General features: G+C 43.6%; 1 protein-coding gene across 3 annotated transcripts in view; it reads left to right on the top strand.

The window, feature by feature from the left end:
* The window catches only part of RGS8 (regulator of G protein signaling 8), a 31282-nt gene extending 15193 nt beyond the window's left edge, over positions 1 to 16089 (top strand). Inside the window, exons 6-7 of one of the 3 annotated variants that reach the window (XM_004372895.1) lie at positions 13429 to 13595; positions 15288 to 16089. In XM_004372895.1, coding sequence (XP_004372952.1) covers positions 13429 to 13595; positions 15288 to 15470 — 350 coding nt within the window. In that variant the 3' untranslated portion in view covers positions 15471 to 16089. The remainder of the gene's footprint in view (positions 1 to 13428; positions 13596 to 15287) is intronic. The other 2 variants (XM_004372894.2, XM_004372893.2) reach the window with 2 other exon arrangements.
* The last annotated feature ends 1914 nt before the right edge of the window (positions 16090 to 18003 follow it).

Below are 18003 nucleotides of genomic sequence, written 5' to 3'. Positions count from 1 at the left end.
CAGTGCTCCTTCAATAAAGCATAGCTATTTTTATTATTTTTGTTATAACACAACATCAGATTCATTGGGAAAACATGCACTTCATGGCTCTTATATGCTAGAAAAGGCCCCTGGGTGGCACAGCAGTTTCTGATCAGCTGCTAACCTAAAGGTTGGCGGTTCGAACCCACCCAGTGGTGCCATGAAAGAAAGGTTTGACAATCTGCTTCCATAAAGATTACAGCCAAAAAAACCCTATGGAGCAGTTCTACTCAGCAACACATAGGGTCGTCATGAGTCGGAATTGACTTGACAGCAACAGGTTTTATGATCTAGAGATGGTGTCCGAAAGTTCTTCTTTTCCCCAGGCAGCTTGAGTTTGAGGACTGGCGGTAGGGTTGGGGTTGTATTAGAATCATTAGTGGGAATTTTTCAAATAACATCCTGCCTCACCCTCTTAGCCCCATGAGATTTTGGCATCCCTTCCTCATATTTTCCTACGTTTCACCCAGTGCATGTGAGAGAATCCCTCTGGGGATGTACTTTTAAAGAGCCCAGTAGGTGAATCGAACATGTGCCTACCTCAAGAGTTCCTGCAGTATTCCTAAGCAAACTTATATGAGACAAATATTTCCAGATACTTAATTTTTGAAAACTTTTAGGCTCTGAGCTGTTAGATGGATGCATAGGGTTTTATAATCTCTCTTTCTTATTAAAGGGGTCATTTGTGAATACTTAACTTTTACCCTGTGAGGGGCACGTCTCCTTTGTCTCCCCTTTAATAGAAAACTCCTTGTCAATTTCTTATAATAGTTGCACATACGAGTTCTAGCTTTTTTTCTGATTACCTGACTCAGATTCTGCTTGATAAAATAGGAAAGAGCATGGGCATAGGAATTATAAGACCTAGGTCCTCAGAACATCTGCTACCATTTCTTAGCAGTAATAAGCCACACAATCGCAGAACCTCTCCATTTCCTTGTGTCAAATATGGGGGCTTGATCATAGGATCTCTCATGCCCTTTCTAGCTAAAAGATTCTGTTGTTGTTGTTAGATGCCATCGAGTTGTTTCTGACTCATAGCCACCCTATGCACAACGCAGTGAAACACTGCCTGGTCCTGTGCCACCTTCACAGTCATTTCTGTTTGAGCCCGTTGTTGCAGCCACTGTGTCAATCCATCTCATAGAGGGTCTTCCTCTTTTTCGCTGACCCTCTACTTTACCAATCACGATGTCCTTCTCCCGGGACTGATCCCTCCTGACAACATGTCCAAAGTATGTGAGACAAAGTCTCAGCATCCTTGCTTCTAAGGAGCATTCTGGCTGTACTTCTTGCAAGGCAGATTTGTTAGTTCCTCTGGCAGTCCATGGTATATTCAATATTCTTCACCAACATCATAATTCAAATGCGTCAATTCTTCTTCAGTCTTCCTTATTCATAGTCCAGCTTTGGCATACATATGAGGTGATTGAAAATACCATGGCTTGGGCCAGGTGCCCCTTAGTCCTCAAAGTGACATATTTGCTTTTTAACACTTTAAAGAGGTCTCTTCATCAGATTTGCCCAATGCAATATGTCTTAATTTCTTGACTGCTGCTTCCATGGGTGTTAATTGTAGATCCAAGTAAAATGAAATCCTTGACAACTTCAATATTTTCTCCATTTATCATAATGTTGCTTATCTACCCAGTAGTGAGGATTTTTGTTTTCTTTATGTTGAAGTGTAATCCATACTGAAGGCCGTACTCTTTGACCTTCATCAGTAAGTGCTTCAAATCCTCTTCTCTTTCAGCAAGAAAGGTTGTGTCATCTGCATATCGAAGATTGTTAATGAGTCTTCTTCCAGTCCTGATGCTGCGTTCGTCTTCATATAGTCCAGTTTCTCAGATTATTTGCTCAGCATACAGATTGGATAAGTGTGGTGAAAGGATCTAATCCTGATGCACACCTTTCCTGATTTTAAAGCACACGGTATCCCCTGTTCTGTTAGAACGACTGCCTCTTGGTCTATGTGCAGGTTCCACATGAGCACAATTAAATGTTCTGGAATTCCCATTCTTCGCAATGTTGTCCACAATTTGTTATGATCCATATAGTTAAGTGCCTTTGCATAGTCAATAAAATACAGGTAAACATCTTTCTGGTATTTTCTTCTTTTCCAGCCAAGATCCACCTGACATCAGCAGTGATATCCCTTGTTCCATGTCCTCTTCTGAATCTGGCCTGAGTTTCTGGCAGTTCCCTGTCAATGTACTGCTGCAACCGCTTTTGAATTATCTTCAGCAAAATTTTACTTCCGTGTGATATTAATGATATTGTTCAATAATGTCTGCATTCTGTTGGATCACCTGTCTTTGGAATGAGCACAAATGTGTATCTCTTCCAGTTGGTTGGCCAGGTGGCCATCTTCCAAATTTCTTGGCATAGATGAGTGAGCACTTCCAGCATTGCATCTATTTGTGAAAACATCTCAGTTGGTATTTCATCAGTTCCTGGAGCCTTGTTTTTCACCAGTGCCTTCAGTGAAGCTTGAACTTCTTCCTTCAGTACCATCAGTTCTTGATCATATGCTGCCTCCTGAAACGGTTGACCATTGACTGATTCTTTTCAGCCCATTGACTCTGTGTATTCCTTCCCTCTTTTGAAGCTTCCTGCGTTGCTCAATATTTTGCCCATAGAATCCTTCAATATTGGAACTAGAAGCTGGAATTATTTTTTCAGTTCTTTCAGCTTGAGAAATGCCGAGCATATTCTTCCTTTTTGGTTTTCTAACTCCAGGTCTTTGCACATTTTAATACTTCACTTTGTCTTCTTGAATCGCTCTTTGATATCTTCTGTTCAGCTCTTTTTCTTCATCATTTCTTCCATTTGCTTTAGCTACTCAACGTTCAAGGGCAAGTTTCAGAGTCTCGTCTTACATCCATTTTGGTTTTTTCTTTCTTTCGTGTCTTTTAATGATCTTTTTCTTTCTTCACGTATGAACCTCCATGTCATCCCACAACTTGTTTAGTCAGGGGTGGACACGCACGTGCGCACTATGTCTGTTTTTCACTACTAGGTTTTCCCTATAGATTCTGAGACTGATTGCTGGGAATTTGGCATGGTCTGAATGTCCTCTTGGTGCCTGAGAAGCACTCATATCTCTTCAGGGCAGATCCCAAGTGCCAGTTCACCAAATATCAAAGACTCAAACAACCTGTAAGTACTACCGTTAAAATATACTATATTGCTATATATATATATAGATATATATATGTGTGCGTATATATATATGTGCGTGCGTGCACATGTGTGTGTTCTAACAAAATAGAGATAATTGAAGAAAATTACTTTAATCACAAGATTGAAGTGTAATTAACATACCAATTGCTTGTCAACAAATGTCAGTAACTGGAAATAGTTTGTTCTCTAATCTCCCTAGGTAAATCTTGCTTGTTGTTGTTGTATTGTGCACCATCAAATAGATTCTGACTCATAGTGACCCTATAAGGTAAAGTAGAACTGCCTCATAGGGTTTCCTAGGCTGTTACCTTCATGGAAAGAGTCCTGGTGGCACACTGGTTAAGTACTGGGCTGCTAATCCAAAGGTTGGCAGTTCAAACCCCCCAGCTGCTCCTTGTCTGCAAAGATTACAGTCTTGGAAACCCTATGGGGCAGTTCTACTCTGTCCTATACATGCACTATGAGTTGGAATCGACTTGAAGGCACACAACAACAATCTTAATGAGAACAGATTGCGAGATCTTTTCTCCCACAGAACTGCTAGTGGGTTGGAACCATCGTCTTTTTTTTTTTTTTTTTTAGCAGCCAAACACTTGACCATTGTATCACAAGGGCTCCTTCAATCTTCCTTAGCTTCACTTATTTGTTTTAAAACCTTATTTTATCGATAACACAAAAGAAAGACTTCAATCCTGATGCTGTACTCATCAAAAATTTCAAATCAGTGACCTTGGTTCTGAATCAAAGAGATTTTGACTTCGCCATTAGTAGATGTATCCTGAATTTTATAAATGTATTTTCCTCTCCTATCCTGTCTGACCTTGGAACCCTTTCACCAGTTTATTTTCTCCAATTGATCAGGGATGTGAAGGGACTCTGGTCTTTGGGACACACTCTGGTAAACAGAGAACACACCCACACGCAAATCTTTCTTGTGATCTTGTGTTTATCCAAGCCCTGGGACTGAGCTAGGCTCAAGCCCACCCCTGATGCCAGCTAAATCAGGGCTTCCTGGACCTTGAACTGTTCCCTAAGCCGTCTGTCGCCCTGCCCCCACCACACCAAGTGCACTGCTCATTCATAGTGACCCAGTTTCCTTTCTTATGTAAGCACGCTGCATCAAGGAACAAGAGACAGCATGTTCGGCCACGGGTGGGTTCTTGGAGATTCATGGATGCTCTGGAGGATGCCAATACTCTGCCCACATTGTTCCAGGAATTCTGGACACAAGTTTTTCTGTTTTTGCTGCTAGATAGACACTGATCTCAAAAACTTTGTAATATTCCTTAAGCTCTGACTTCTTAGAGGGTCAGACAAAGAAAACCAAAGTGAAATGAAAAAAGGGCAGACCATCCTGAGTTGAGCCTATCTATTTCGTCCCCGTTTTCCCCATTTTCCTGAGCTGCTCGCCACCCACGGCCTTTCAGTTACCAGGCTTGTTTTGGATGTTAGGCATGTGATGCTCTCCGTGATGATTCCGCATGCCATGAAGTGCACGAATCATGGTCAGCTGCCTGCACCGCACGGAACACTCACTGTCCACGTGCCAGGCTCCACGTGGTGTTTACATGTCTTAATTCACCTCATCCCCACAACGCTGGGGAGTAGGGACTGTTAGCATCTGCAGTTTGCAGAGAGAAGTGAGGTACAGAGAGGTGAAGCCTCTTATCTACACTTAGCCAGGACCCAGTCCTAGGCAGAATAGCTTCAGAGGTCAGAGAGAAGTCATGCTTTCTACTACCACCACCAACAGTTGCCAACGAATCGATTCTGACTCATGGTGACTCCATGTGTGTCAGAGTAGAACTGTGCTCCATAGGGTTTTCAATGGCGGATTTTTCAGAAGTAGATCACCAGGCCTTTCTTTGAGGTGCTTCTGGGTGGACTTAACCCCATCGTTTTGCTTAGCACCTGAGCATGTTAACCATTTGCACCACCCAGGACTGTCACTCTTTCTAGCTGCCTAAAAATCATGAGGGTAGGGGTGGGGGGACTCCAGATCCCTGGGTGTAGGAGAGGGAGCATGGCCTAGGGTGCAAGTGGAAGCACAGCAATTGCAAAGTGGCCCACATAGAAAGAATGCCGGTAAATGCAGGAGCAAACTCTCCTGCATCTTAAACCAACCACAGTTCATGGACAATCAGAAGAGAAGGAGAGGGTCTTTGTGGAGGGAAAGGAGAAAGAGGAAGGAAGGGGGGAGAAAAGGGACAGATGACAGAAGAAAAGAGAGAGGAGGGTCAGGGAAAGATGCTGAGGAATCAGCCTGTGAAAAGAAGTCAGCGAAAAGCCTGCTGGGAACAGGTGGGAGGTAGATAGGAAGGGGGAGGAAAGGATGTGGTTGGGAAGAAAAAAACCCCCAAGGCAGACTCTAGTCCCTTACGATTCCTTTGCTTTGTCACGTAAGCGGGAAAGGTGGGCTGCCGGGGGCGGGGCGGGGGGGGGCAAGTGGTCTGTATACAAAAGCCCACAGTGCCATCTGTTCTGTGGAGGGGAGGGACTCCCAGCCTGCAGGCCCTTCCACGCCCCTTTCTCTCTTCTGTTGTTCCTTGTTTTGGGGTGAAGTTTCTCTTTGCACAAAGTGACCCCTCCCCCACCCACTGCCTCCCCTGCACAGTGTGGGGGTGGGGTGGGGGAGTGGTGGTGGAGCGGATGGGAAGAAAATGGAATTGCAGAGGAGGGGACTAAGGGCAGGTGCAGAGTCTGGGCAGGGCTTTGTGGTCTTTGTGGAGCCATCTTTGCTGCCATCTGTTCTCTAGATGGTGCCTGCTGCTTCCCAGGCCCCTGCTGTCCCAGGCAAGGGCAGATAAAAGCGGGGCCCTTCTCCCCTTCCTCGCTCATCTCTCAAGCTCTTTCCATGAAGGCCTCTGCTATTTACAAGGGCTGTGTTTCTGTTTTGCCTCGCCTCCCTTCTCCTTCCCTCTGAAGCCAGCCCTGGAAATTGAGGCCACCACATTTTGGGCTGAGGCTCCCTGAAAGAACACGGCATTTTTATTTTTTTCTTATTATTATTTTACTTTAGATGAAGGTTTACAGAACAAACTAGCTTCTCATTAAACAAGCAGTACACATACTATTTTGTGACATTGGTTACCAACCTCACTACATGTTCACACTCTCCCTTCTCGACCTTGGGTTCCCTATTACCAGCTTTCCTGTCCCCCTGCCTTCTAGTCCACGCCCCTGGGCTGGTGTGCCCCTTTAAGTCTCGTTTTGTTTTATGGGCCTGTCTAATCTTTGGCTGAAGGGTGAACCTCAGGAATGACTTCATTACTAAGCTAAAAGAGTATCTGGGGGCCATACTCTAGGGGTTTCTCCAGTCTCTGTCAAGCCAGTAAGTCTGATATTTTTTTGTAAGTTAGAATTTTGTTCTACATTTTTCTCCAGCTCTGTCCGGGACCCTCTGTTGTGATCCCTGTCAGAGCAGTCAGTGGTGGTAGCCGGGCACCATCCAGCTGTGTTAGACTCAGTCAAGAACAGGGTATTTTTATAAGGCCACCCAGTCATGCTTTGTCACAGTCTTCCTGGGCCACTGTTGGGAACTGTGCCTGTGCGCTCTGTGAGGAGCACACAGCACCTTGGGCAGGGTGCTTTATCAGTTTCTAAAGGATGAAAGAGCACAGAGAGGAGAGGTCATCAGTGCTGCAGGAAAAAAGACAGTGTGGCCTGATTCCAGGTTCTACGTAGTACCTAAGTTGTTTTCTGGGAGCCCCTAGGTGCTATAAATGATTAATTGCTCAGCTGCTAACTGAAACGTTGGAGGTTTGAGTCCACCCAGAGGTACCTTGGAAGAAAGACCTGGTGACCTATGTCAGAAAAGTTAGCCATTGAAAATCCTGTGGAACACAGTTCTACTCTGACACACATGGGGTCTCCATGAGTTGGAATGGATTCATCATCAACTCTTTTTTTGTCCTGTATCCTCAAAACCTAGCACATTGGGGCAGACCACCTTTTAGTGCCTTCATCCCAAATTATTCAGAAGTTCAAGGCTGTCCAGCTCAATGTGTCTCAAACATGTCTCTACCCTGAAGATTTCTCTCTGTCTACCCTCTCTTTTCCTTTACCTTTGACTTTTAGGAAGACAAGTTGTTCCACTTCATCTTGGCCCTTCCGCTCCTCTCGAATTTGCCTTTACTGGCCACTATTTTTTGCTTCTTTAATTTCTCTCTTCCTGGCTCTTTCTCTTCTGCCTGCAAACACGTCTAAAGATCTTGCTCCAGAGTCATCTGGACCTTGGGAATCTTGGCTCTATTCTTCGACAGCTGAGTAACTCTGGGCAATTTATTTAACTTCTTTAAGCTTCAGTTTCTTAATATGGAAAATGAGAGTGATATAATCCATGTATCTGCATTGTTGTGAAAATTAATTGAGCTGGTGTTTGTAAAATCCCCAGCAAAAAGCACTGCCTCAAATTCGAATACATATATATATATATACACACACACCCATACATACATACACACACATATATATCTACATACATAGCAAACCAGACCTGTTGCCGTCGAGTTGATTCCAACTTATAGCCACCCTATAGGACAGAGTACGCCCCATAGGGTTTCCAAGGAGCACCTAGTGGATTCGAACTGCTGACCTTTTGGTTGGCAGCCGTAGCTCTTAACCACTACACCACCAGGGTTTCCATGTACATAAATACATATATACATACATATATATGTAAACATACATACACACACACATTTATATATATATATATCTACCTTCCCTTTAGCTAATATCAGACAGGAAGTCCTTCAATTTCCTGCACTAAAACTAGAAACTTCCCTGCCTCCACACACTTACAAACTTTCCTCTTTCTCTCTATTATAATTCTGTCCTTAGGCCTATTTCTTCATAGGGGCAAAATTATATCTATTAAATTCTTTGTTTCCTTTAACTTCAACTCCTTCTGCTCAACAAGACTTTCCTCGTCAAATCAACATTTAGACATACCCAAGGCTGTCTCAAAGAAAAAATCTGTTTCCCAACCTCATATGTCCTTCCAGCTCTGCCGTCTGATCTCTCTGCTTTCCTTCTCTGCCAAATTTCTTATAAGAGACATCTGAATTAACTCTTTCTACTTCCTCCCCGCTCATTCATGCCCTTAAAAAAATTCGTTGCCATCAAGTTGATTCCAATTCATAGTGACTCTGTGACGCTGTAATCTTTATGGAAGCAGACTGCTACATCTTTCTTCTGTGGAGCGGCTGGTGGTTTTGAACCGCTGACCCTTTGTTTAGCAGCCTACTGCTTAACCACTGCTCCACCAGGGTTCTTTATTCATGACTGTACTTACCACAATATGGCTAGGGCTCTATTATGCTTCTAAAATTGTTCCTGCTGAGGCTACCAATGATTGCTTTATCTTGTGGCTGAGTCTAATGGGCACTTCTCAGACCACATCTAGCTTGACCTGTGGGTCACTTCCTCCTTCTTGAGTGTTCTCTTTCCTGGCTTTTTGTCGCACTGTGTTATTCTTATATCTCGCTGGCCCTTTCACAGGCCTCTTGGTGTATGCCTCTCCTGTGTTGTCATTAGGTGTCGTCAAGTCAATTTCGACTCATATTGAACCCACGTGACAGAGTAGAAATGCCCCATAGAGTCTTCTAGGCTGTAATCTTTATGGGAGCAGATTGCCAGGTCTTTTCTCCTGTGGAGCCACTGGATGGGTTTGAACCACCAACCTTTTGGTTAGCAGCCGAGTGCTTACCCATTGCGCCACCAGGGCTCCTTATGCCTATCCTACAACTAGGCTCAATAAATTTTAGCTATATTATTATTGTCATTATTAATACTATTACACATCGGTCTTACTAAACCATTTACAATTACTCAAATAAACTTTCTTAATTCTAGGCCTTTGCTCCCTCTTCCTAAAATTCTCTTCTCCCTCTTCACCTTCCTCTTTTCACTTAGCTGCCTTCTTCTCAACTTCACATCTCAGCTTAGAAGGCTTTTCCTCCTTCATGTCTTCCGTTTTCACCTCAGATATGACTCAGGTGCCCCTCCTGGATACTTTCATAAACACTATACTTCCCCTATCAAATAACTTTTCACACTACACCATAATTAGGTTTTCTTAGCTGAAAGTATCTTTTGATTGCAAGTTCTGTGAGACCACAGCTGTCCCTGCTTTCAGCACCTGGCAGAATGCCTGGGTCACATAATAGGTGAATGAATGAATGAATGAATGAAAGAAAATGGCATTATGCTGCGTTTATAGGGGGTTAGTATTCCTTACAGTATACTACAGGTCAATTTTTAAAAAAAAAATATTTTATTGTGTTTTCAGTGAAGGATTACACAACAGTTTAGGTTTCCATTCCACAATTTCTACACTAATTGTTCAGTGACATTGGTTACATTCTTCACAATGCGTGAACATTTTCATTATTTCCATTCTGGTTGTTCCGTTAATAGGTCAGTTTTTTAATGCTGCATGTTACTAGTTGTGGGATCTCAGGCAAGCCACTTTACTTCTCTGAGCACCCATTTCCTCATCTATAAAATGGGAAGACATCCAACAACTTGCCTAAGAGCACGTTGTAGATGTTATCTCTTTTAATCCACACAAAGACCCAGCACAGCTAAGACCTGGATGACCAGGGACAACGTCTGCACCTTGTTCAGCCTGGGGCTAGACACAGAATTTCCTTAGCAGGGTTGTCTTTACTAATACGACAGAGGAAGTCAGAAGGATCATGGTCTGTCTTTCTGTAACTAAATTCAGCTTGCTCATAAGTACCTGTTTCTGCTTGGCGAAACACAAAACAAAATCCAACACAAATAGCAAACTTAAACTTTCTCATTCAAGGAATTTAGTCTCTTCTGGTTTAAGAACAACAGCAGACTCTTCTGAATTACTTTGCCAAGTCACGTCCAGTTACTCTCTTAGATAGATGCACAGTCTTTCAGGATTCTCCCTCTTGCCTTGTCTTCTCACTTCCTGACTGCAGTGGAAAGTATATTAAGATGGAGGCAGTAGGGGAGGGCCTCTGCCTGCAGTCCTTAGGTCTTCCCTGAGCCTACGCTAGCGTTCGTGGCTCTTGTAACTTATGGTCCCGTCACTGCTCAGAGGCCCCCTCCTCAGTTCTCTACAGCACCGACTCTCCTCGGATATGTCCCCAGCTCCAGTTGCGTTTCTGTCCAATCTACGCCTAGCGTCTGCCGCAGAGTTCCCCTCCCACAAACAGTGGCAGTCTCCTGACAGGCATGCTAGCTTTCAAATCCAAGTTCCCTCTGGAAGCTGTAGTAACTTCTGCATCTCCTACATGAAGAACTTGGAGAGGATGGGGTGGGAGGGGTGGCAAGAAGGGCATCCTTGAGGATTTTACAATTTGATTTCTGGTGTATCCCAAGTCCAAGAACAATGCTTTGCATCTTGGTAGTTGTTTAAAAACATTGTTGAATTGAATGAATGACTCTCAGACCATCTCTGCCTAAACATTGCCATGTTACTGTTTTATACTCACTTTGATTCTCAGCTTAGCTGGGGTTTCAACTCCCTCCTCCTGCATTTTGAACCCAACATGACCTGAGCAGATGCCTCATTTGAGTCTAAACTGTCTTGCTCTCCTCTTCCTTTCCGAGCGCAGAAACAATTATTTCCATCCTGTATGATGGGAACAACCCTACATCAGATTCTGCATTCTGCATTCTCCATTCTCCACGGCTTAGAGTTAAGGTGACCGTATGTGTTGGGTTTTGCCTATGGTAGTCATGGTTTATGCCCATTGTCCCTGTGGAATTAACAGTAGTGCCCCTCTTCACTCTCAAAAATGTCCTGGCTTGGATCATAAATTACATTGCCACCCTACTTTTGTTATAAGTACTTCAAGCTCAGGCCTCTAATCTTAAATTTCTTTGTGTTTGAAAGTCAGTTTTGGGAGTCCCACAAAAACCCTTTTCTCTCTCAAGTTCCAGGCTCTTGCAATTCAAAGTCTTGGCTTTTATGACTATTACTCTAGTGTAGACATGAAAAGGCCTATTTTATATTTTTACCGTGTTTAACCTGCAAACTAGTTAAACCACACGGAAATAATCAAGGGTAGACTAGCATCTATTTTACTGGTCTCCTGGCTTGTAGAGAACTTTTGCATAATTCTGATTTGATTCTGACAATCTTATGAGATAAGACAAAGCAGGCATTATTTCCATATCACAAGTAAAGAAATTCAAGCTTAGGGTTACAGAACCAGGTCTGCATTCTAGATCTTCTGCCTCCATATCAATTGTTTGCCACAGGAAGTAAAGGATACAAATCCTCGTTATCTGATCTCTCAAGTGGAACTTTAAGAATTTACAGATTAATACAACTTGCCAGGAACATACTATATAAACTGACCTACATTTGTATTTGTAGTAAATGCAAAAGTTGCTCTCAGCAAATTTTATTTTAAATCCGTTAAAAAAAAAAAAAGTCTCTTTTAAAAGTCAAAGATGCGCAATGCCTTTTTTATTAGAAGAAATAAAAACGTCTTAGAAAATAAAATCAATATTTAAATACTTCAATAGCAGGGCACCAGTAATCCATCATAATGATCCCTGGGCAGTGACTAGTGCATGTTGACTGGACACTAACACCCAGGGCATCTGATCACCTAGAATTCGTCATTGTTAACATTTTGTCCTGCTAGTGATTTTTAGGAAAGAAATAATACGTTGTAGCCAGAGTCGTTTTTAAGCAGGGCAATGACTTCTTTATTTTAGATAGTATGTGCCCACCCGCTGAGGAAGGTTTATAGACAGCTAGAGCTTATTCAATTAGTGGAGAGTAGCTTACGGGTTGGAGCCCTGGTGGTGAAGTGGTTAAGAGCTCGACTGCTAAAGCTCAGCAGTTTGAATCTACCAGCGGCTCCTTAGAAACCCTACGGGGCAGTTCTGCTCTGTCCTATAGGGTCACTATGAGTCAGAATCGTCTGGACGGCAACCGTTTGGTTTTTTAGGTTAAGGTTTAAAAAATTTATTTAAAATTTTTAAAAATAAAAACATTAACCAGATACATACCAGTTGCCATGGAGTCGATTCTGACTCATGGTGACCTCATGTGTGTCAGAGTAGAACTGTGCCCATAGGGTTTTCAATGGCTGAGTTTTTTGGAATTAGATCACCAGGCCTTTCTTCTGAGGTGCATCTGGGTGGACTTGAACCTCCAAACTTTTGGTTAGCAACTAAGCATGTTAACTGTTTATACCACCTAGGGACTCTAAATCAGTTACATAGGCTATCAATAAATGGTATTGCCCTTTCCAAGTCTATGTTGTAACCCTGTTTATCTTATGCTGACTAGTGGCACTGCTTGCCATTATGCATGACATTGATTAATACAAAGAAAAAAATGTAGTAATCATTAAATCAAGGAGCCCTGGTGGTGCAATGGTTAAACACTCAACTGCTAACCAGAAGGTTGACATTCAGACTCATCCAGCCATGGCAGGAAGACCCAGAAATCTGCTCCCATAAAGATTATAGCCTAGGAAAGCCCATGGGGCAGTTCTACATTGTCACTGTGGGTCGCTATGAGTTGGAATTGACTTGATGGCACCTAACAACAAATCATTAAATCATTTGGTAGAAAAATCATGATTAATCTTGATGAAAACATATAATTTGATAGGCAAAATCTTTTAAAATACAGTCTCCATGGAATAAAACGTTAAAATATGGGGCCTCAAAGATTTTTCTTTTAAAGAGGCTAGAAGCTGCCATACAAGTAACAGCATGGCATTACTGACTGAATTTCAGTAGGATGTTTTCTTTCAGATGGATTTCTGGTAGTGATGAAGGATTTGACCTGAGACATTGACACCCCACTCTAGCTCATCTTGTAAAGATAAACCATCTCAAGGTAGTTGACTTGGGTTAGGGCAAGGAATGGATTACACATGTTACCTTGGCCTAATTGGCAACCTGGGCTCACCAGTAGGTCCAGGGGACAGCCAACAATGCATTAGGGCATAGGCATTGACCACTTAGGGCTGATTGTTAGTACTATGACTTCCTAGATATTTATCCCTAATATCATTACAATTCTTGAATAAGAAGCCTGGCTTGCCTCTCAGGGTATATCTGTGTCTAAGAGTCTTCAAGAGGATGTGGAATAGCAGGGGGGTTGGACAATCAGGGCCACCTTCACATTATTACTTCCTTTCTCTATGTTCTACAGTTTTTGAGCTTAAATTTCTTCCTGTCTCTGTTCCTTTTCACCTTTCTCCACATCCATAGATGGGGTGGCTGCGTTCCGTGCCTTCTTGAAGACAGAGTTCAGCGAGGAGAACCTGGAGTTCTGGTTGGCCTGTGAGGAGTTCAAGAAGACCAGGTCAACTGCAAAACTGGTCTCCAAGGCCCATAGGATCTTTGAGGAGTTTGTGGATGTTCAGGCTCCCCGGGAGGTGTGTTGGTGGTGGCAACCATCTTGTAAACCTCTAGCCTTGGCTCCCGGCTCACGTTTCTCTCCTCTTTGGGGGTATGAGCCAGGTCTGATGAGGACTTTCTTAATACTGAACTGAGCCTCACCACTCTGATGGTTGCTCCTGATGAAAAGAAGATCATTTTTAAGGAGCAGAAACCCAGGGCTTCTATAAAAGGAGCTCAATTAGGAGTGTTTTAAGGTGCCATTAAACAAAGGAGCCCTGGTGGCACAGTGGTTAAGCACTTTGGCTGCTAACTGAAAGTCGGCGGTTCAAACCATCAGCCGCTGTGCAGGAGAAAGATGTGTCAGTCTGCTTGCATAAAGAATAGAGCCTTGGAAACCTTATGGGGCAGTTCTACTCTGTCCTGTAGGGTTGCTATGAGTCAGAATTGACCGGATGGCAACAGTTTTTTTTTTTCAGTCCATTAAACATCTGTCAGCAGGACCTGCATTGCTACAGGGACTTTGCAAGCATAGATACTACTGAGTCCAAGTTAGTTTTCCTAGTGGAAGGTAGCACAGCTTATGGAATGAGCATTTGCTTTGGAATCTTGTTCCCGTTCCCTAAGTACCACTTACTAGCTGTATGGTCTTGGTCAAGTTACTTAACCTCTCTCAGTCTCATTTTCCCCAATAAAAAAGAGTATAATATCATCTAACTTTCAAGATGACTGTGAGTATTAGGGGGAAAGCAAGTCTTATAGTATTTGACACTACTCATTAATGAGCAATTATAGCTATTTGTATTATTTTGTGATAACTTATTCTAATCATTTACAATATAATAATAAATTATCATATAGGGTCGCTATGAGTCAGAATAACTTGGTAGCGCACATTAACGACAACGTATAATAAAATGAATTTCTGTGTATTACTGTTCTGAGTCATAAAACAGAATTTTACTTCCCTGTTGCTGTCGAGTCAATTCCGACTCATAGCTACCCTATAGGACAGACGAGAACTGCCCTGTGGGGTTTCCAAGGAGCGGCTGGTGGATTTGAACCGCTGACCTTTTGATTAGCAGCCGAGCTTTTAACCACTTGGGAGGGTTTAACGGAAGAAGAAATATTTGCTGTCTATGAACTTAGGTGCATGAGGTACCTAGAGCTCTTCAATTATACTTTGACTTGGGGGACATGAGGTCTTTGGCCAGTTGATCAGGATGCTGTAGGCCCCTTATAATGCTGGTTGGAACAAAGATGTACGTTCTAACGAGGATCTCTCTCCCCAGGGCATTTGCTTCCTTAGTAGTTAATAGTTAAGAAAGGACAAGAGGGAACCAGCTTACTTTAGGAAACCGTCATCAACACTTGGCTGGACTCTAACCTTTTCCTAACAAAGTGAAGAGCCCTGGATTAGGAGTCAGGTGACTGGGGGCTTTGCCTTGGCTCTGTTACCAATTTTCCATGCTACTTGAAACAAGCTTTTCAGTCTGTCTTTTCTGCTGTGTCCTTACCTATAAGCTGAGCCTAAGGATATCTGTTCTTCTGACCTCACAGGGTTCTTGCAGTGATCAAAAGGGATGACCTCCATGAGAGCAGTTTGAAAAGAATAAATCACTGGACTGATATAAGATGCTGCCATTAATAATTATTAGATAGCTAGGGCCAGCTGCCAGGTGCCTTGGGCCTTGAGGGCCTGTGACTTTGCTCTGTGTTTGTGTCTCCAGGTAAACATCGACTTCCAGACCCGAGAAGCCACAAGGAAGAACATGCAGGAGCCATCCCTGACTTGCTTTGACCAAGCCCAGGGAAAAGTACACAGCCTCATGGAGAAAGACTCTTACCCCAGGTTCCTGAGGTCCAAAATGTACTTAGATTTGCTGTCCCAAAGCCAGAGGAGGCTCAGTTAGACTTCAGATGGGGACTCTTGGAAATCACCGGCTTTCCCCCTCCCCTTGCTGCCAAGACCATATTCTAATGTGAAATGTCATAGGTGTTCAAAAGCAGTGGCATTTGGGATGGGAGGCTGGGGATGAGGAAGGGATGAAAGGTCATTCCAAAGTATGACCCTGCTGCCAGGGCTCAAACTCTATTCCATTAACCCATGTTTGTGTTTTGGTTAGTGGTACCACCTTCTCTGGGTCAGCCACTTGCCCTCCATAATGCCTTGGGTCATCTCTGCTGAGAAGGCAGATTTGCTCTGCTGGGCTAATCTGTAAATAATGCAAATGCAATTTCTACTCCCTCCACACCCTCCTTGGTTAGATTTCCTGACCCTCCACTTGTCCTGTGCCCCTGGGAAGAATAACTGGAAGACTCTGGCTCCCATCTGTGATTTGCTGTCACATGTAGTGGCCAGTCCTGCATGCTGGAACCTCACAGTTTAGGAGAGAGGTCTCTGTGGGATTCCAGGTTTCTAGCGTTGTCACTGACAGGTAGCCTTTGCGAGATGGGGCAAACTCCATGGAGTTGGCTGTTTCTTCTATTTCCATTGGATCAGTGTGAAACGCTGTGATCAGTGCCCATCTTATTCAAGGAAATTCCCAACTCTTCCCCACCCTTGTACTTCCAGAAGGTGCCTGGGGAGATGTTCTTCATGACCTCTGATGTGAGGCTGCTATTAGGGAAGATGCAGCTTGCAAATCTTCCTCAATTCTACCAAGAAGTTTTCTAGAAGCTGAATGACCAGGGAATGTAGCACCAGTAGACTTTTGTGCAGCGGAGCACCGTGTAACCTGTCTGTTGGTTAATGTAATCTCTGCCTTCACCTCCCTGAGACGTCATACATCACCAGTCTCTTAGGATGATGGAAAACTTGGCAAAGGGAGGTGACTTCCCATAGCATGGACCGCTCTCATGGTGCCTAATACTTCCCCTGTCTCTCCCCCTTCCCTTTCCATGCAGGTCATGTAATTAAGACGGGGGAGGAAGGGAACTTAGGCTTACTTCCTGGGAGCATGCTTTCTTAGAAAGGTCCCTCTCATGAGGGCCACCTTGGCTATTCAGCAGCTTCCTTCCTGATCTCTGACCTTCCTGGGATTGAACATGGGACAGGAGGTGTGGCTCAGAAGATCACTGTGAACACCTGGCTTGGGGACAAGTGGACCTGGCTGTGGACAACCTTCCTAAAATGCTTTCATAGAACTCTGGGGCTGCTCTTGGAAATGTGTCAGGAGACTCTTCCCTGGAGATGAGTGAGCAGCACTTACTTATTCTACCTAACCATAAAAAAGCTGACTTTGGCACAAGAGAGCAGCACCAAGGAGATGAATCCTCAGAGAGACCAGAAAGTGGAAAAGGAGTCTGAAAGAGGCTGGTCTCCAGCTGGACTGAAGCCCAGAGAACTTGGCGGAGCTACTATTGGGATAATTCATGGCTAATAGACTTGGGTCTTGGATTCACTGCAGATCTACAAAACTTTTTAAGCTTGACTAATGAAACAGCACATGGAATTAGGCGCCAGCTCTGGAGTGCAAGTAGTTGAGAGCTGGGCTGAAGCACATTCCCAGTTATGCTCGTGTTTCCATGTTTGCATTCCTGTTCAGTAACTCTGCGAACCTCTTCCTCTCTTGGCTACAGTTAGACAAGACCAAGAAGGCCCTTGAGACCACTAGTGTTCAGGTCCACTGCCTTGCCATGACACATTGTTATCTACGAGTGAGGGTGACCTGTCTGCATGAATCATCAAGAAGAGAGAAAGCGAATGCCTTCTGGCCCTCACACTGAAGAGACCTGTGGCATTTCACTTTCATAAACTCTAAAGCCTCACTAAAATGTGTATTTCTAGTTAGATCAGGTAGTATCCCCACACACTAGTAAAAAAAAAAAAAAATTCTTTGCTAAAGCTGCCAGAATTAATTTAATGATAAAATTCTCTAACAGGGTATTTTAATCATTGTTTACATATGAAACGTGCGTCTGCTGCCAACTCTACCGTGGAATCTGAGATGCATATAAATTGGAACTGCACAGAGTTATGGAAATGATAGATGTTCTAAGAGGGGCCTTTTCACCACTTCCACTATCCCAAGGAGAAAAGTCTTAACAAAACTATTGCGTGGTGGCCTTGTTTGAGGCCTGGAGTGCTTGTCAACTATTGGTGAAACGGAGTCTGCAGATGGTGGTGTCATGGCACCTTGGTGACTTCCTCCCACAGTGAGGAGGTAGGAAGGACTAAGGCTGGGTATGCTGAATTTGCAGCTAAGCAAGTGTATGTGGGTGCGTGTCTGTGTGTAAAGGAATGTGATAGCTATATTTATAGTACTTCTGTGGAGCATCTGTGTGTGTGTGCGTGTGTGTGTGTGTGTGCATGTATTGTAAGCATTAGACTAGTACACCACAGAGATGGTCTTCCCATGTGGTGGAGCTTTCGCATTCCCTCTATGTCCTGTTTCCCCCAAAAGGTACAGAGTCCCTCACTCTGATGCCCACTCTTTGGCACTT

Source organism: Trichechus manatus, unplaced genomic scaffold, assembly GCF_000243295.1.
Source record: "Trichechus manatus latirostris isolate Lorelei unplaced genomic scaffold, TriManLat1.0 scaffold00021, whole genome shotgun sequence".
Lineage (NCBI taxonomy): Eukaryota > Metazoa > Chordata > Mammalia > Sirenia > Trichechidae > Trichechus > Trichechus manatus.
The sequence above is the reverse complement of the archived record's forward strand: the minus strand, read 5'-3'. Positions and strand labels throughout refer to the sequence as shown.